This window comes from Paramisgurnus dabryanus, chromosome 1, assembly GCF_030506205.2.
Source record: "Paramisgurnus dabryanus chromosome 1, PD_genome_1.1, whole genome shotgun sequence".
Lineage (NCBI taxonomy): Eukaryota > Metazoa > Chordata > Actinopteri > Cypriniformes > Cobitidae > Paramisgurnus > Paramisgurnus dabryanus.
This window is the reverse complement of record NC_133337.1, coordinates 60,915,843-60,936,618: the sequence shown is the minus strand read 5'-3', so window position 1 is coordinate 60,936,618 and position 20,776 is coordinate 60,915,843. Positions and strand designations below refer to the sequence as shown.

At 37.8% G+C, this 20,776-nt stretch overlaps 1 protein-coding gene across 9 annotated transcripts in view; it reads right to left on the bottom strand.

The window, feature by feature from the left end:
* Positions 1-20,776, bottom strand: part of plce1 (phospholipase C, epsilon 1) — a 101,098-nt gene that overhangs the window by 13,428 nt on the left and 66,894 nt on the right. For 5 of the 9 annotated variants that reach the window (XM_065242727.2, XM_065242732.2, XM_065242734.2 and 2 more), the window contains 19 exons: positions 20,498-20,756; positions 20,028-20,236; positions 18,276-18,302; positions 17,317-17,938; positions 13,984-14,169; positions 13,791-13,908; positions 13,490-13,670; positions 12,501-12,623; positions 12,279-12,415; positions 11,963-12,201; positions 9,926-9,987; positions 9,600-9,765; positions 9,360-9,467; positions 6,986-7,102; positions 6,592-6,750; positions 6,384-6,501; positions 6,034-6,075; positions 1,466-1,575; positions 1,267-1,384 (listed from right to left, as the gene is read on the bottom strand). In XM_065242727.2, coding sequence (XP_065098799.1) covers positions 1,267-1,384; positions 1,466-1,575; positions 6,034-6,075; positions 6,384-6,501; positions 6,592-6,750; positions 6,986-7,102; positions 9,360-9,467; positions 9,600-9,765; positions 9,926-9,987; positions 11,963-12,201; positions 12,279-12,415; positions 12,501-12,623; positions 13,490-13,670; positions 13,791-13,908; positions 13,984-14,169; positions 17,317-17,938; positions 18,276-18,302; positions 20,028-20,236; positions 20,498-20,756 — 3,101 coding nt within the window. The remainder of the gene's footprint in view (positions 1-1,266; positions 1,385-1,465; positions 1,576-6,033; positions 6,076-6,383; positions 6,502-6,591; positions 6,751-6,985; positions 7,103-9,359; positions 9,468-9,599; positions 9,766-9,925; positions 9,988-11,962; positions 12,202-12,278; positions 12,416-12,500; positions 12,624-13,489; positions 13,671-13,790; positions 13,909-13,983; positions 14,170-17,316; positions 17,939-18,275; positions 18,303-20,027; positions 20,237-20,497; positions 20,757-20,776) is intronic. The other 4 variants (XM_065242731.2, XM_065242733.2, XM_065242728.2 and 1 more) reach the window with 3 other exon arrangements.

Sequence of the window (20,776 nt, the reverse complement as noted above, 5' to 3'; positions counted from 1 at the left end):
GACTCACAAACATTAAACTGATTCTACATTTCACATGCGTCTCACATCACATATAGTTAGATAGTTTGCTTTAACATTGCCGTATTAATCCAAAAACTACCACTAATGGCCAATGTTAATTGATATACTGTAGATTAATATAGTTTCTTTTACTCTTTCCCCGCCAGTGTTTTTATAAAAAGTCACAAATGTTTAATGCCTTCCAGAATTTTTTTCTTCAAATATATAAACATATAATAAATCAAATAAAAGAACAGATCTTCCTCTCAAATTTGGGTAGGTTTCTTTAAAATTTTGAGCAAAAAGCTGAGATAATTGCATTTTTGTAAATGACTTTTGTTAGAGATCAGATTTAGAACAATGATCAAAACAAACACAGATTATTTACTGTTTTTAGATCAGTGGATGCTTCAGTGATTTATACATTGGGTGAGACCACCACCTGCTGGATAATAGCAGAAATATGGATTGCCATAAAAACTGGTCATTGCCAGGGAAGCATTTTCTCTTAACTCTTTCCCCGCCATTGACGAGATATCTCGTCAATTAAGAGAAAACGCTTCCCCGCCAATGACGAGATTTTCCGTCTTTCCGCAATACCGCTATTATCCACCAGGTGGCGCCCTTCCGCAACTTTTTAAAACCGGAGGTATTGCCCTATGGCAAGCTGCTGCATGTCCGTGTCTGTTTTAAAGATCGCTCTGAGTGGGATCTCTATGAAAAGTCCGTCACAAATATGGAATTATTTTTGCTTTTTGCTCAAAATATGGTGTTTTTGCAAAAACCTACCCATATTCAAAAGCTGATTGCAAAAGAACCACTAAAGGTAGGATGAAACGGTTTTTTTGTTTGAAAGCAGAGGGTCTGTTCTTTCATTTGGTATATTGTATGTTTATTTATTTAAAGAAGAACATTTTCTGGAAGGCATTAAACTTTGGTGAAAATCATGAAAAACGCTGGCGCTGGCTGGCAACTTTTTTTAAAAACGCTGGCGGTGAAAGAGTTAATTGGCGAGATAACTCATCAAATGGCAGGGAAAGAGTTAATGTGAATAATACACTAAAATAAGTTCAATAAAATAATGGGTTTAGGAAAGGCTTCAAATCAGGTTTTGTGCAAAAAAAGTGCAAAAGTGAGACATACTAAATGCTATGAAATGCCGAACTAATATACATTAGCTGATATATAGAAAAATTCCTCCAGATTACATTGCCAAACAAGTCACAGTTTTGAGCTGGTGTGATAATGAGATGAAACAACAGATACCTGGAAATTTGACGGCCTGACAGTAGATGATGAGATCTGAAAGCTCTTGAGCGATCTGTCTGCTCTCTTTCTCATTCTGAGGAAGATAAAACTCCTCTCCAAGCTCCATGTCAAACATCTACAGCATATAAGCAACATCAAAGATCATTCAGTTTGTATTCAACATACAAAGCAACTCAAAGGTTTGTTATTTCCGGACCTTTCCTTTGCTTCCAGCTTTCTTAAAGCGTCTGGGCATGTCATCATTAGATTCATACTGAAGTTTCTCAGTGGATGACCTGCTCTCGGGTTTGTCATCCAGAATATTGTCTGCAAAAAGAAATAACTTTACAGCAAAACCCAATGAACATTCCCTTGTTCTGTCCAAAATCAAAACACATTTTAGCCAGTGAACGAGCACTTCCCCAAGCACATGCTGAAAAAGATACGCAAGTAATATTTAGATTAGGGGTGTCCCCGACTACGGATTTACATATTTGAATCAGAATTGTGGAATCTTGCCAGTCGAATGATAGTCTAAACATCTATGTCAACAAATGGGTAAGTTTTCTTTCACAAGCAGCACACAGAAACAACTTCCTGATAAAGTGACCACAACTGCCTTACAAGTAATGAACGCAGACGAAACTGACAATGCATTTTTATCCTTTTTAAGTTAAAATGAAAGGCAGTATAAACATTTGTTACATGATTCCTCATTAAATTTTAAAGCCATGATGTACAGAACATCACACAAAGATAAGAAAAACATTTTCAATAACTAAACTTCCTTGAATGGGAAGCCTCGGCTAAGTTCAGCGATCTGCTTTAATTTTGAGATTTAGCGTGTCACAATATTTATTATAAAAAAATGACAAATGACATATAGTTTGTGATTGTTAGTGTTAATAATTAAAACTAAGCTTTATATACAATTCCTTAAACGTAAAAATACTGAAATTAATGATACTACGCTTTATTATTTTGCACGGAAATACCTGCTTGCTTACTGTGACTTTGAATATCTCTGTATTCACTTTAGGTACAGAAACACCTAATGATTCTTATATTTTTTTCAGGAACCTCTTACTTTATCATTAGCTACCCGTTTTGTAGGTCAATTTTCGACAAGATAACCACCCTGTTTTAAATACATTTTAAAACTTAAACCTGTCAAAAAAGCACCTAGCACGTTCGGCTAAACTGTATGTGTCAGCACGCAACAGTGCAACATCGATACAACGAAAAGCAATCCAAAATTTACAGAATTAAACTAGATCAGAATTAACCTTTATAATAAATAAAAACTAAAAACTAAATTAAGTCATGTAAGCAATGTAAGCAAAATGCCTGAAGTACAGGGGAACAAAACACAAGTAACAATATTAAAATCAGATAATCCAGAGTGATCTATAAATTATAAATAAAATAATGAATAAAATAACAAAAGTATAGCCAGAATTGCCAACTTTGTGTTATTACCTGCAGAAACAAAGAGACAACTGCTTTGCAATGGTTTATTAACCGGGACACCGCTTCCTTTAACGGACGTGTTGCCCTCTCATGAGGGTTGTTGGATTTATTAAGGCACTTTAAAAATATGTATTATAAAAGCTACTTTTTCAAAAATTATTTGCATAGTATTATCATAATGAAAATAGGCTATTAACATAATGGGAGAAAGTTTTATATGTGAAATCAGATAATGTGCACCCTTATACAGCCAAAATTGGATGATCCTCATTTCATTACACGTCTGAGGAGAAGCCTAATTTGGCTACTGATCTCAATCAAAGCATCGAATCTTTGACTATTCGGGGTCACCCCTAATTTAGACACAAAAAGCTATCATGAAAACGCATGTCAGCACTCTTGTCATTATTCAGTGTGAACTTAAAACTACAGATGATTCATGAGTTTAAATGGAGGTCCACACATCAGTTTGATCAGATTTGAAGGTAACAGTAGCAGGTCGAGTGAATGGACTTCACTTCAAAATTCATAGTCGTGTCTCTTGAGATGTTTGTATGGGAAACAACAAAGTCTCTTTAAAGAGAGAGCAGCACAGGGCCTGAGAAAGCAGATGGCTTTGTTTTTCCCCACCGATGAGCAGTGCCACGAGCAGGGTCGAAGCGTTCCAAAACAACAAGAGCATGGAAATCAAAGGACAAATTTGAGACTGAAAACTCATATAGACTTCCCTGCTGAAAAATACAGTATACCAGCAAGACCAGATGTTGTGTTTGGTGCTGGTTTTCTGATGACCACCAACTAAACCAGCAACGAACCAGCAACGGCCCAGCACGAGCTAAACCAGCACTGATCCAGCAACAAACCAGCACCATATGTTGTGTTTTGGTGCTGGCATGCGGGTGACTACTGTAAGGTGGTGCCAAACCCTGACAAAAGGTATTTCCTGAAGCCAGCAGCAAATGGCTGAATCCACAGGGAATCGCTTCCTAATTCCTGTTGAATTATCATCTGAAACCTTTCTCAAAGAATTCACATCTACCTCCCAAGACAGTTACCCCATGTTGTGGGACACCCTACCACACTTTCTCATCCCCCTCTCCTCATGTTCTCAAGCCAACTGTATATGGAATGCTACATTCTGCAAACACGTATCTGAAACTGGTCTTGTTTGGTGTTATATGAAGTGTTTTATTGCAAGTGGTACATTTGGGTTTATTAATATGACAACAGGATTCAATGTTAATCTGTGACAATAAATAAGTAAACTTAACCTAATGTTGGGAGACAACTCCTAACTTAGACATGTTGACCAATCACCCACTGTATGTATATTAGGCTACACCCCTGATTTTTAGAACAACCAATCGGTACCAAACTCCTATATGCTTTGTTCTCTGGTTATTTAAGGAGATGTGTAGAAGACTCAGGCGGGACTTTCGATATCTAGAAATGCACCCCCATGATGCTGTATCCTTGATATAGCATCATGTATTTTATTTTATTTTATTTTGAGGAATCTGTTACCAGATCTTCATCTCCTTACCAGGTATGCAATGGTTTTTCGTTTGTTTCGTATTTGAATTGGAATGTAAATTGGCTTCTGAATTATGTTTTACCTACCTGGTTAATAAATTGTTACGTTTGCATTCATTCTAATTTCCTCTGTATTATTGACTCTTCTAAGTTACTATAAAGTATTACGATATCCTTTGTTACCACATATCTTTGATCGGGGTTAATTCATGTTAATTAAGTTCTACCTCTAACTAAGCTGTTACGCAGTCGTGTTTATATGTGGGCCATCAGGGTGATGAGTCATAACCGCTAATCATTGCCTTTACTTTGATTAAGTTGTATATAGTAATATGATTTAACTATATTCGGCTAGACGGTGCTATGCCCGAACCTCTGATCATTGTAAGGCTTTGAATTAAGTTGTATATAACATATTGTGTGAGGCTATATGGATACGTTTTAATGAGAGTCCGTACACATGAAGCGGTATTGTTAAAATTGCTTTAGTCATGAACCTCTAGTTATTGCATGGTAGATTAATTATTTAACTTTCACTAAGTTGTTGGGTAATCGTATTTGTATGTGGGCTATCGGAGTGATAAGTCATAACCGCTGGTCATGATTTCTGCTATAATTAAGTTGTATATAGTAATATGATTTAACTATATTCGGCTAGATGGTGCTAAGCCCGAACCTCTGGTTATAGTGTGAATTTTGTACTAAGTTGTATACAAACGATTGCATGAGGCTATTTTGGGACATTTAGCAAGAGATTGCGGGAGCGGCATTGTTAAATTGTGTTAGTCATAACTTCTAGTACGGTCAAATATGTGTTCGGAATCTGCATAACGGCCGATGTGGACCGATACGACATGGGTAATCGAATGAATGAGTTCAATGTTAACATGAGTTAAATAGAATGATCAAACGTTTATCCAAATTCTATATTTACATCAATTTGATTCATATTACAATACGTTTCATATCTTTGGAGTCAGATATTAAGTTGCGTAATGTTAAAACCGGAAGCACCGGAAAAGACCGAATGCGCTATAAACCGGCCATGCCGTTTGGATTCCGTCGTTGGGCCAAACGGATGGATGGGGTCATATTTGGACTCCTTACACTACCAACTAAACCACCAACAAACCAGCACCGGCACAAGCACCTGCACCAGCTAAACAAGCACCAAACCAGCATCCCATGCTGGTCATACCAGCAAGACCAGCATATGTTGTGTTTTGGTGCTGGTATGCTGGTGACTACCAGATAAACCAGCAACAAACCAGCATGGCAATCATGCTGGTCTATGCTGTTATTTTAGCAGGGTTCACCTCCTCATTATAATATAATATATTTCATTACAATCAAACACAAGCTATTGAATAAAATATCATAGCAAACGCACACACATACATACACACACACACGTCTGCACAGCTATCTTTGTGAGGACACTCACAGACATGAAGCAATCCTTATCCCCTAACCCCAACCATCACAACGAAGTATCTAAAGGGGCGGTCACACAACACTCCCTGTTCTGCTGACTTTCAGATATTTGCATGCGAATGCATCCGACTGAAAAACACAAGCTTGTGTCACATTTTTCTGCATAGCAGTTCAATTCTGGTGAACTCTGACCTGCGGAATTGTATCATGTGGACGTATGTGACCAGCAGAAAGTGAGGACCTGCCAAAATGTCCTAATTTTACTCTCTTTGTCCTCATTCTGTTTGTCTAACTATAAATTGGTTCCCACAAAGATAGCTGTACAAGTAAACAAACACACTTTTTTACCTTCCTGGCCATAAGAAGTAGTAGATGCACTGAGGACATCAGCTACATGATAGACAGACAACAGAATAAAGAAGAAGAGAGAGAAGAAGAGAGGGAGGAGTCATCATGTGTGAACAGATTGAAAGATCCTGAAAGTTTTAGTGAACACAACAGATGATGATATAGTTTGAACATGGTGATGCCAGCCATCTGCCACTGGTAATATAACAGACAACTCATATCATTGGTTAAACCAATGTTTCTTTGTCAGGTTAGTCAGGAAGCTCAAACAAACAGAGATGTTTTAATAGTAACACGAGAACTAATTACCAATCTCATCCCTAAATAAAGTTACATGAAAAACACTTTACCATCAGACAACGACTCGTAATCATAATCGTATTCATCTTCTTCCTCTTCTTCTTCGTCATTATGTCCTGTGACTGTGCTGTTGTTGGCCTGTGCCTGCATATGAGCCAGCTGATGTGCCTTTATGAATAAAAAAACACAGATAAATCATCTGGTGTGAACTGCACCTGTATTGTCTGTAAGTTAATAAATAAGCGTATGAAGATGTACCTTCTGTTTGAGGATGTCCACTGGAGCCTGATGGGCTTTCAGTTTCTTGTTTTTCAGTAGGATTTTCCTGCGGAGCTGCAGAGGTGATGGGAGACGAGGCTCATCCGCGAAATCACTTTCAAATAGGAACTTAGTAACCAGCTTCTCTCCAAACACCGTCTGATGGATGCAACAAGTAAGCAAGATAAACCCCACGCAAGTCATGGATTCGCACCAAACAAACAGATAAAGGCCCTTTATTTATTGTACAAATATAAACACGGTGTAATCAAACACATTAAAATTAAAGTTTGCACAAATTAAGGCTGGTTGTGCTCACATCACATCAATGATCACACTTGATTTTCAAAACTTGTATTTGGGTCACAATCCACCAGTATGAAGACAAAGATACCTTAAAAATCTCAGCCATTTTGCGTTGCTGTGGTAGGGAGCAGTGGTTTTCAATGGACAGAATCACAGGCATATCTGAGTTTACAAAGGCTGTGCGATTGATGGCTTCAACAACATCCTATAGACAAGAACAACATGAACACACACATTATATAAAAACACACATCTACTGTTTCTAAACTAGTTATTGAATTTAATTTTTTTTTTATTCTAATTATAAATAGATTAGATTATTATAGATAGATTTGCAGATTTCATAAGCCGAATGTACAGTAAGCCAAACGTAAAATTTCCTGGCTTTCACTGACAAAAAAACGCTTAGGTAGAAAATAAATGAGCTCTTGACGCTTGACCCGCTTATATAAGGACGTCTGCATCCCGCGCGAGGGTTCAAACGTCATTGGTCTGTACTTTGTACAGACGTTAACCAATAGGCTTTAATTGCGGAGTAAACAGGAGTTTCCCCCATAGCGTCAGCTAACTGACGCAATGCAAAGTGAACCGTATTGAAAGGGAATCTGAATTTTCATGACCTATGTCTGAGACGGCATCAACTGGATAATGTAGTGTACACCGCGAGTTTATAAAAAAATGCTTAAATGTGTGAAGTGAATAAATAATGCCAATACACGGCTGTTAAGATCGTAGTCTCACTTGAAATTAGTGGAGGATTGGATCTGGAAACGGCATCCCTAACGTCACAACTTAATACTTAATAAGCGGATTACATTTTGAACAAAAATTTAAAGCGACAAAAGAAATTCCATGACCTGTGGGAACTCTGAAATCAAACTGAATGTAATGTTATGTTGAAATCATTAATGTTAACGGGCTGTTTTACACAACAATGATTTCCAACGTAAACAGAAGCGTTTCATAAGGTTTGGCTGTTCGTTTACACATCGACTGAGTTTTGGGTTCTGAAGACGGGTTTTTAGAGTGCAAGTTTTTAATAACTATGCCTTGTTGAGTCGTCGTCTCTACATAAACATGAATCTGTGATAACGGTGATGTCTTGAGCATGTGTTAATTCAGTCTATACACATGCGTGAGTATAATGCCCAAAGTATACTTGGGCCGTATGCAATTATCATCATCAGGAGGGTCCGCTGCACTGTTGTCTGCACACCCCTTCCGCATGCATCACACTTTTTGAGAATCAGCGCATGCGTGAGAACAACATAAACAACATACATGGTGGCAATAGACAGTGTTAGCACACATCATCATCTTTTTTTCTTTAATTTTCATTTTCTTCCAAGAACAGAAAGCTAAGGAGCATTTCCTTCACTGTAATGTTTGATCCCTGTTCTTTGTTTTCTTCATGTTTGTTCTAAACTTCGTTTGCAATGGTGGATCCGCTACTTTTCTTAAACTATCCTGAATTTGTGAATGTCCTGTAAATGACTTGAATCAGTGTTGTCCTGATGGCCTGGTAGAGTAATCATATGAATAAGAAATCATTTTTACTGTGTATGTGGTTGAATATATTTTAAAAGCTGTCTCGACACATGCACGCACAAGACAGTTGTAGAAAAAAGTATATGTTAGGATTTATCCAAAACAACAATGGCGGTCTATGTTTGTGCTGCTCAAGATACTGAGTTTATTGATGCTTCTCCAACAGTTTTTACAAAATTTTGACACTTAAAATTCCAGGGTCTCTTGAAGTAATAAATCTACCTCATCATCTGTCAAAACAAAACTTGTCAATGCTTTTGCCATCTTGATTGCTTGTATTTATTGCTCTGTAGTTGAATGCGTATGTGTGCAGACGTGTAGTGTTTCTTAACAAAGTAACATCTCTATCTACTGGCCTGGCATACGTAATACAGCCGATTTAGTCGTCTTTGGGGATCTATGTTAATGTTGAAATTTTTGACAGCATTGTCGTGTACATGAAATTTTTCATAAACGCAAAGGAAAAACTTTTAGTTTTTCACTACATCGTTGTCATGTTAAAGAGCTTCCCTGCCAATGATTAGTTTTTACTGCAATCCATATTTCTGCTATTATCCAGCAGGTGGTGCAGTAACCCAACTTATAAAACACTGAAGCATACACTAAGGCCAAATAGTAAACTCTCTGTGTATGTTGTGATCATCATTCTGAATCTGATCTTTAACAAAAGTTTTTTACAAAAATGCAACCTCAGCACTTTTAAAGTAACCTACCCACATTTGAGAGGTGATAAAAAGAGGACATATAAAGATATGCAGAATTTTTTTTAAAGCAGAGGGTTTGTTCTTACATTATATTTTTAAATATATTTTAAGAAGAAAATTTTCTGGAAGACATGAAACTTTTGTGAAAATCATAAAAAATTCTGGCGCTTGCTAGCGAAAGAGTTAATCTCTGTCGATTTCTAAACAAACCTTGAAGGGAATCTTAGTCGTAAGAGTATGTCCATGGTAAATAACAGGCATGCCGTCATCTCCATCCCAACAGTCCAGCTCAACACTTCGACAGCCCTGCAGTAACACCTATAACAGATCCACAGACATCCACTATAGTCATAAGTCATCTCTGAAGAGCACTTGAGTGTTACACTGATCATCAGGTATATTTATAAATTGTTTTGGTTTGGATCACAGTCAGTATAAACAGAGATGTACCTGACTGTAGAGCTCCACAGAAGATTCACCCTTCAGTTGATGACCTGTCAGATACGTGTTATGAGACGACTCGATGTAATAGTATGACAGCGGATGCTGAAGCTCTTCCAGATTCACTTGACACTCTTCATTTCGACAGGCAAAGTTGTCCTTGTCCAATAGAAACCTTGCAGAGTCAAATGTTTCTCTTTAAAGATGGATTTCTTTGTGATATAGCAGAGATTAAATCAATACTGCAGATTATTGGTAAGATCATCTGCCAAAGCAGTATTTGAGAAATTGCTGGTCCACATTATTTTGTCAAGCATGTTTTAATAAAACCAAACCTGGCAAATCCTTCAAAGGACATCCAACCCATCTGACGCATGCTTGAAGAAGGCTCAAATTTCTGAGGAAACAAAACCAAATGAAATGTTATTACACTTGTATGCGTATCAGTCAATGTCTCATGATTTATGAACTGGTGAGACTCTTAATATCAAACTGTCAATCAATGATTGGTAAAGAGAGAATCCGTTATAAGTGTTGCTAACAGTAAATTCTTACCCAACAATGAGAACTTAAGATTATGCCAGAGGTTTTATATGATTTTCTTCTCTGACAGTAAAGGGCTGTTCACATTATAACAATCACTATTAAAGGAATAGTTCGGCCAAAAATCATATTAAACCCATGATTTACTCACCCCCCAAGCTGTCCGAGTTGTATATGTCCATCGTTTTTCAGACAAACACATTTTCGGATATTTTATAAAATGTTTTAGATCTTTCAGTTGATTAAATGTAATGTTATGGGGTCCACCCATAGTCCACGACCTTCAAGTCCAAAAAAAGTGCATCAATCCTTCACAAATTAAATCCAAACGGCTCCAGGATGATAAACAAAGGTCTTCTGAGGGTAATCCGCGCGGTGTTGTTGTAGAAATATCCATATTTAAAACTTTATTAACGAAAATAAATACCTTCCGGTAGCGCCGCCATCTTAGTCGTGTCCGCATTCAGCATGAGAGCTTACGGAGGTTACTCTGCTGCTGCTCTGTGCCCCCGCCCTCCGAATTTGTCATACGTCACTAAGAAAAGTGCGTACACTATATCGCTAATACTCTCTCCTGAATTCAGAGGAAGCTAAGATGGCTGCGCTACCGGAAGGTAGTTATTTTCGTTAATAAAGTTTTAAATATGGATATTTCTACAACAACACTGCGCGGATTACCCTCAGAAGACCTTTGTTTATCATCCTGGAGCCGTTTGGATTTAATTTGTGAAGGATGGACGCACTTTTTTTGGACTTGAAGGTCCTGATCTAAAACATTTTATAAAATATCAGAAAATGTGTTTGTCTGAAAAACGATGGACATATGCAACTCGGACAGCTTGGGGGTGAGTAAATCATGGGTTTAATATCATTTTTGGCCGAACTATACCTTTAAAGATATAGTTTTAAAAAACATTTTATATGAAAAAGAATAGCGGAGTTCACACCACAACTAAAACAATAAAGATACAATGATCCCAACAGGATCACTTGCTACATGTTTCTTTTCCCACCTGATGAACGATTAACCATTGATAACCAATCAAAAGTATTTGAACTTCAAGTGGACGCACATTTGAAAAGACAGATGACACTGTGGAGAAGCTCATTGCTGAGGTCTACGAAAAACCTTTTCTTCCTACCACATTAACTATGCCAAAATTTTATATATTAGATTACACAAACTATTAGATTCACTTTTTAGAGTACGCGAAATGCAGCGTCTTGAGGACATCTGCTGGTTACCCGCTGGGTAAATGAAACGAGAACAGCATATTTACATATTCAGTGACATGTAAACAACTGCAAAAGTTTTTATTACAAGAAATATGCAATATTAGTTAATGCCATTTTTCAGACATTTGTGACCTGTTCTGGAATATTGAGTGGGAATGAGCAAATTTTCAAAAATGAGTTATTTATATTTTGACATTCTCTATTAAAGAGCCAATAAGATGCACATTTTAAGCATCCTATCACTGTTTTTTAAGTCCCGGACAACAGGTTTAAATGCATGCAAATTCAAAAAACACTGTAATTTTCTCAAAATATAACACTGTGCACATCCTGACTCATTTTGCCAGCACGGGTCACATATGACTTACATCATGTAGATCTGATCGAATGCTGTGATCAAAGACAGATCTGATTCTGTGATCTCAGACATCAGATTTATCTGTAGTGATGTGACGCACCTACAGAAAATTACTCAGCAAATAACTGCAATTTTACATTTCAAACAGAGATGGCGATAGGGAGGCCAAAACTACAGATTGCAGCTTTATAAGTTTGGAAGCACAGACAAAAAGACAGGCAGTTGGTTCGCTCACCTGTATGATGCTGAGGATCTCATCATAGGTCAGATGTTCTCCCTGACAGTTGACCAAGAAGTCATTGAGCTGAGAAATGGTCAGTCCCAGTACTCCCAGTGAAGAGTTCTCCACTCCAGTGCCATTGGTCACTATGCTAGCGGCAGCGATAGCGTCTGAGATTTGCTTCTGGTTGTCAGACATCTGCTGGCGTGTCCGGATGAACAGACCCAGATCAGAACCGTTGCGGGTCAGCAGATCTGTAAAGAGATGCATTTAGTAAAATCTTCTTGCCACCCGTCAGTTACATTCAAATGTTCAGATGACAAATGCACACCGAGATCTGGCTGATGTCCTGTAAGTTTGTCATCAATCCTCAGTGTGGTGTAGAGAGGGACAGAATCAGGACCAGAACGACCACATGGGACGGCGTATGTGTCGAACAGCTCCTTCAGGTCCTTACGACTCCGAATGCTGGACACACAACCGACGAGAGGAAACTTTACAATCATCCTTGTTTAAAACATATTGAAACAGTTCGAGGATGTGTATGTTCTACCTAAAAGACTTGAAGAGCTCCACAAACTCCACAAAGTTCATGATGCTGTCAGAGATCATGAGATCTTGGAAACCCCTGAAGCAGCTTTTCCCTCGGCCGTGCCAGCTGCGACTGCTCCAGGTCCTAAACCAAACCACCACCAAACACCATCAAAACTTTGCTTATTCACATCTACTGTTGTTAAAATATGAATGATTCATACACAACCAGTCAACAGTTTTCATAATTTATTTTATTTACTTGCCGCTTTTATCATTCGAATTTGTCTGGGTGGTTAATAACAAATTTTTCTGAGGTATCACAAACAAAGGTTTGTGTAAATGTTAAAAATTTGTTTTGTTGTCAATATAAATTGTCTCCAACATTTTAATAGGGATGTCCCGAGCTGATTACAGCGATCACTATTAGGGCTAATATCAAGGCATTTTTAAACAGATCGAAATCGGTTTTATGTTTCATCCCAATACAGTATATTTATTTTATTAATTTATTTAGTAAAAAAATAAATAAGAAACTGAAGGGAACAAGGTTGGATTCATGCACTTTTTTCTTAATGCATTGCAGAGTTAATTATTTGTCAAGTAAATACACTGGGATGATTTAAATAACCTTAATGTACTTAATGTGTGCACATTTAGCGCTAGGAAAACACGCAACAGATCAGGACTCTGTATTGGCCAATACTCAAAATAAAATGTTTTGAAACAGGGGCACAAAAAACATGATCGTAGGACACCCCTATATTATAATTTAAGTAAAAATATGTTTTAAATCAATAAGATGGACCAGATAATGGAGGACAATCATCTTCAACGATGGATTTTCCTCATCATGTTAGTTGAGAGAATGTCCAGTGTATGCCAAGCTGAAGCTCATATATAAGTTTTCAATATTTATGGTCTTTACATACAGTACAGTAGCTCCCACGTCTATGTCTGTCTGTGTGTTATTGTATGATATTATCATAGAGTGTGCAAATGATGCCTTACCCTGGTTGCCCTTTAGAGCTGCAGGGCAGAATAGGGGAAGAATGGGGGTGTGGTGGGGTGGAGGTGCTGAAGGAGCCAGATGAAGATGAAGATGAGGAGGAGTTGGACAGGGAAGATCCAGGAGACTGGACTTTACTGTTAGATAAGGATAAGGGTCCAGGAAAAGAGCTGCAGTCCTCCACTGAAACATCACAGAACAGATTTCACCATACAGTCAGATTTCTTCATACTGTACATCACATAATCTCTTCATATCTACAATAACATTTAAAACCAAAACAGATAGTTCAGTATTCCTCACCAGCTTCCTGCTGCTCCACATTTTCTAATGTATCGGAGTCTCTCCTCCCCAAAGAGTCTTTACAGCTCCTGGTTTTTCGTGAGATCATCTCATCGTCAGTTCCTTCTCCACTGTCTCCCTGTAAACAGAAGATGGGTCAGTAAAAGGTGGTGTCAGATGAGCATGTGTTATTTGGAGGTCTTCCTCTGCTCACCCTCACTAAGCCTTTTTTCTTCTTCTTCATGTTGGAGTTGATACCCAGTGGACTGCTCTTCTGGACTGAGTTCTTCTCTGCACTCTTGCTGACAGATCCAGGACCACCAGTGCTCATGTTCCAGCGCCGACCGCCAAACAACTCGATGGCCTGGGCCAGTGTGGGTCCTTCAAATTTACTGTCCTCCTGGAAAAATAAAGAGCTTTTATAGTAATAAACATTACATAGATCATAACATCACGCAACAGTGAAAGCTGTAAAGAAGTTTTAGCTTTAACTTGAAATTAGCAGAGATATGCTTAACATGTTATAATGAGAGAACATTTAAGCATAAGTCCTCAAGTATAAACGTCTAAAATAAAAAATATTTTCAAGTTAATAACAAAGATTATTTACACGTACACTAGAGTCTACTGTTTATCAATTCAAGTCCTCGAAGAGGGATGGTGAATTAAATCTAGTGTTTTTTTCTTGTGTTATTTGCCTGTCAAATTAGTGCTTAGCAATAACAAATTTGAACAGCTTGAAACAGCCGTCCAAGTTCACAAATATAGATGAGAACACAGTCGCACTGATTCTAAAATTACATTCTGAAAGAAAGATAAACGTGCCTATGATTTACCTGTTTTATAATGCTTTTTCTGTCACTACTGCTGGCTCCTGAGTGGGTGTTTAAAGGAATAGTCAATTTTCTTAAAAGAAAAAACCAGATAATTTACTCACCACCATGTCATCCAAAATGTTGATGTCTTTCTTTGTTCAGTCCAGAAGAAATTATGTTTTTTGAGGAAAACATTGCAGGATTTTTATCATTTTAATAGACTTTAATGGACACCACCACTTAACTCAACACTAAACAGTTTTTTTCAACTGAGTTTTCAAAGGACTCTAAACGATCCCAAACGAGGCATAAGCGTCTTATCTAGCAAAACGATTGTCATTTTTGACAAGAAAAATAACAAATATACACTTTTAAACCACAAATTCTCGTCTAGATCCGGTCGTGATGCGCCAGCGTGACCCCACGCAATACGTCATGACGTCAAGAGGTTACAGAGGACAAACGCGAAACTTCACCCCAGTGTTTACAAGTGTGTTGAAAGAGGACCGTTCCTACATTGTTGTATGTCAACTGATACTAATTAATGTCTTTGTGTCAGTTTATTGTTTACAAGAGTCCGCAAATGTGCGTTTTATATATGTAACACGTGACCTCCCTACGTCACTACGCATTTACGTTAGGTCGCGCTGGACCGGACCTAGACGAAAAGTTGTGGTTTAAAAGTGTATATTTGTTATTTTTATTTTCAAAAATGACAATCGTTTCGCTAGATAAGACACTTATGCCTCGTTTGGGATTGTTTATAGTCCTTTGAAACTCCGTTTTTCTCCATTAAAATGAGAAAAATCCTGCAATGTTTTCCTCAAAAAACATAATTTCTTCTGTAATGAACAGAGAAAGACATCAACATTTTGGATGACATGGTGGTGAGTAAATAATCTGGATTTTTCTTTTAAGAAAATGGACTATTCCTTTAAGGTCTTCAGATATTATGTTTTTGTATGCAGGCTAAAATTGCACTGAACTTGCCTTCTGTTACTATGTGGCAGCACATGTGCGCAACTTAAAGGGAACATGTAAAGTTGTGTACGTATCTTGTACGTTTTAACATAAATTAGCTTGTGATTAAACATAATTTAGCAGACCCCATGTGGGCCGCGTACCCCCGGTTGAAGACCCATGTCTTAGTTCATTATGATTCATGGACCCTTATTATAAAGTGTAACCAACATATTTTACTGTCAATGTTGAAAAATGAATTAAATAGGTCATATCACTTAAAATTATAAATATGACACAAATGAAAACCATAATATAGCCCTACTTGCTATATAATTCCTATACAACTGATTACAGTTTTTTCCGGACTATAAATCTCACTATTTTCATAGTTTGGCAGGTACTGGAACTTATAGTCAGGTGCGACTTATACATCAAAATTATTTCATATGAACCAAGAGAAACCATTACTGTCTACAGCCACAAGAGTCCACTCTATGCTGCTCTTGTATTTATGTAATTCAATGGATTTAGTGATGCGGAATGACTTCGGGACCTTTTCGAACTTGATTTGGCTTGTCGTGTTAATTTAGCTTATACAACCTCCCAGGTATGTTCTGTATGCTGTGTATCTAGGGCTGGGCAATGAGATGGGATTTTTCGATTAATCGTTTTTTAAAACGTGGTCGATTCAGAATCGATTCTCAAAGAGCAGAATCTATTTTTTTTTCCCCATATTTTTTTTCGCGATTTTTAAGATTAACGTTAATCAAATTACTAGTCTTCTTCACTAGATGTCACACTCTTTTTTGCGACGTTGATGCTACCTTCACATAAAAAGTAAGTGGTATGGAAGCATTTTAGATTTCGCAAGGAAGACGTGTTGTGGCTTTTAATTTCTTTTTATTAATTACCCACTTGTAAACTGCTTTTCACTGTTCATTTTTATTAATATAGTATTTGTATTAAATCTATATTCATTGAGCTGAATCGAGAATCGAGTATTAAAACCTACCTGAGAACCAGAATCGAAAATTTAATCGAGAATCATAATCAAATCGATTTGATAGCTTGTGAATCGAAATCGAATCGATCTGGAACATCTGAATCGATACCCAGCCCTACTGTTTATGTTACTTTAACATGTACGCACACCTATTCAGGCTGCTGTTCTGTGCTATTATTTAGTTGAATAACTTGCCTTTCCGGATTAAACGTCTGCTCTTCGGCTTGGATTTTGTGAAATCATTTTCTAAATAAATGCGATGTATAGTCCAGTGCGACTTTATGTTTTCTCCTCTTCAAAACACAGTTTTGACTGATGCGCCTATACTCCGGAGTGACTTATAATCCGGAAAATAGGCTATTTTTTACTGAACTATTTTAAACTTCTATGCAAGAAAGAAATGACGTTAAATGATGGTTTCAGTACCGAACAGCTCCTCAGATGTGTCTGTACGGTGGACATTTAGAATGAATAGTGCGCATACAATGCTATTGTTAGACCGCTACCATCTAAACTAAACTAAAGTACCCCACAATTTCAACCACTACCATCTTTAAATTTTAAAAGCAATTGTTTAATTAAAAAATAACAGAATATGAAAATGAAATGTACTCTGGAAATTTTTTTTCTAATATATCAACAACCCCCATGTATGAAATGTTTTAAAGAACAGAATGAAGAATCTCTAACAGAGCTGCTCATCTTACTCTCATTAAATAAAAAACCCTAAAACCTCTTCTGCAACATGAATACAACATAAGTGTACCTGATACAGGCTAACATACTGCTTGCGCAGCCACTGCAGCCGTTGGTCAGGAAAGCGTCTGATCTTTCTGATGGCTGCCAGCAGCTCCTGCAGGCCCTCGTGTATCATACGTGCCGTGTGTTTGGGGGCAACAAAGTGAATCAGTCTGTTGTCTGTAGTGTGAAGTCCATACAGCAGCGTGAGAGCATTTTCACTGGCGTTCATGTTACACAGTTTGTGTTGTAGGCAAACGTAGTTAACATCCACAGCGGGGTGACCCATGAACACGGCCTTCACTACATTAAGATCCATGAGACCGTCAGACAGTCCGCAGTGCACGGGTTGGCCCATAGGCAAGTGGACGCAACTGCTGTAAGGTTTGGTCCAGGTAAGGAAACAATTATCGGGCTGCAGACGGAGGAGGCAGCGGGCCGTGAGGTGACTCTCCGGGTCGTAGCGGATGACCGTCGCTCCCTGGAGCAGGAACTGATGGAGATCCGGCTGCAGCGAGAGCACGTACCACGGTATGAGCTCCGTACCGTGAGTGAACGGTCCACGCACCTCCTCTGTGGTCTGCAGGTCTACGTCCTTCACCGGATCAAGTGAGTCTCCTTCTGAATCCGAGAGATCGCCCACTAAAAACCTACAGAAATGACATGAAGCATATCGTCAAAAGCTGAAGCAGTGATTATGAGAAACTTCTCACAGTGTCTCACACGTCATAACCATACTAATGGGAACACATGCATAAGTCTACATACATGCTGTCATTCCTGCACTGCAACCAAACTGATGTTTTAATCTCAGGTCATACAGTTAATGTGGTTCTCACAACAAAACGCCCAGATCTGGATCTGTCTAAGTTTGGGTCTGGTGTTAAGTCTGCTCTATGGTTTCACAAACAGAAACTTCATGCAAACATCAAACCTTTACTAAAACACTGCATGTTAAAAGACACTTGACCAGTTAGTGCAACTTACACGACACAATCTGAACCAGAAGATCTCCTTAAAATCAACAGAAGAAAGAGGCATGTTCGAGAAATGATGGACAGGATGTGGGTACACAGGTGAGTGGGCCATACAAACCACCTATAGTAAAACACTTTACTCTTTCAGTGTGCACTCGGCACTTTCCTGCACTATTTCCCAGCTAGCTGCTTGACTTAAAATCTCTTTCTTTGAACAATCTTATACCCAGTATTACGTGATGCATTTGAATCGATTATTTTTTATATAGCTAGTTAAAGTTAAAATTTCTATAATGTCTATGTATAGGTAACTTTTTATTTTTAGTTTACAGTTAGGTCTATTAATATTGGAACAGAGTTACATTTTGTGTTATTTTAGCTGTTTATCGAAATAAATTCCAGTTACAGTTATATGATGAATATTGGTTTAAACTTTTGGTAAACCATTCCCTGCAAGTATGTGAAAAAAATAAGTCATTGAATTTTGCACCCCTTGTGATGTAAGAAGGGGATCTCATTATAATAATACCTCCTGTTATCTACGTTAAGTGAAGCATGGTAAAATGTGGTTTTAAGTGTGGCATTTGCATTTTGGAAGCTGTGGCTCTGATCCCAAATCATGTGGTTCAGAGAGATCTTCTTGCAAATCATACAGACCATAGGTAGTTTCAAAAACACCACAAATCCATCAGAGAGATAGCAGAACCATTAAAAAAGGCCAGATCAACAATGTGGTCCATTCTGACTACAGAAATAACACAAATGTGAGCTCAGCAAAAAAATATCCTGGATGATAATTCATATAAGATAATAGTGCATTATCCTTCCCATAAAAAAAAACTCTTTGTGCACTTTAAGCCAATGTTAAGTATATAACTGTAACTGGAATAAATGTTGGTTATTTAGATTAAATAACACAAAATGTGCCTCTGTCACAATATTTATGGACTTAACTGTATGTACAGTCAAACTAGCTCTCTCAGTAGGTTAGCTGTGTTGGTCTATAACTTTTCACATGTAGCTAAATGACAATAAAAATCAACTTGAACTTGACCATGCGCTCATTTTATACATTTAGTAACATGATGCGTAACACATTATATGTTTCTAAGACACTGATGAGAAAATTTAAGTTATACACAAAGATATTCATAAGAAAGTCAAGGTCTGAGAACACCAGAGGCAAAGCCTGTATGAGACAGATGCTGATATTCTCCAGAGATCTTCCTGGCACTATATTAACAACCAACATGAGCCCCTTCCTGAAGATGACAAACCAGACGCAGATTTGAGCACTAACAGAACCTAAACTCTTTTACAACACAACCTGAGATCTCTAATTTACTCTACACAGATTAACATACATAAACAATAGCTCTCAAGCATGTTTAACATCACAGTCAAAGAGCACAAAGTACGCAGTCAACCTTACAACCTAATGGAGAAGATAAGATCTCAAGAGACTCAGAAACAGGTTAAGGGAAAACTTTATCCTAAAATCCTGTACCTCTGCAACTATTGCATAGACACGAGTTTAAAGCTCACATAACACACCCTGTTATGTTAATGTTAATCTTGAGTACCTATGGAGTAGTATTACATCCTTCATTTCTCCATAGAGTCTTTAGTTTTATCAGATTTATAAAAGAAAGATCAGCTCTAGTGATTGTTTCTGGAAAAGCACAAAATCCTGTAGACACTCTCTATTGATGTGACTTTTAGAATAAATCTGTTTATAAATGTCCTGTTGAGTTTCACTCACTGGTTTTTGATCTTCTCTTTGAAGGAATTCTTGGGACAAATGTTGATTTCTCCAGGTTTCTCCTCAGGCTCTTCGGACTCCAGGCTTCGATTGCAGCTACGAATGGTCTGCAGTATGTTACTGACCGTCGTCTCTTTGTCCGAGCTGTGGAGTCCATCGCTTCCGGCTCTATCCAGAAAATTCTGCTGGCCATTGTAGTCTGAGAGAAACTGTAAAAATAAACACAGCTATAAAGAAAAGCATTTGATCTGGGACTTTTAAAAGCCTCTATAATTGATTTAATGGTCATCAGATTGACAATATCTACTTTTCAGCAGCCATATAAAACGCTTGATAATAAAGATATTTAATGCTGTGGCCACCAAAAATCATTTCAGTATTATAACTGTAACCATCAAAGGTTATTAAGTTTGACCACACTGATTGAATTTCCGGTGTTTATCATCATTGCTCTCTTCAGTCCTCCTCACCTCAACAGAATCATCTTGAGAATCAAAAGATGGACGCAGACCAATAATGCTGGCGGCGCCGTCCAAAACCTCACTGAGTTCCTTGAGAAACACACCGCAGAAAGGAACGACTTTGCATCCAGGGATGTTGAGTGCACGATTCACCACTTTCCTGTATTCAGATGACGACTCGTGCTGAGCCATGGCATCTTTTAGCCCACGCATGATCTCAATGTCTGCCTGGTCCATGAACTGCCACATCTTCAACACTTTACGAGACCTGAAAAAAACATTTGGTGA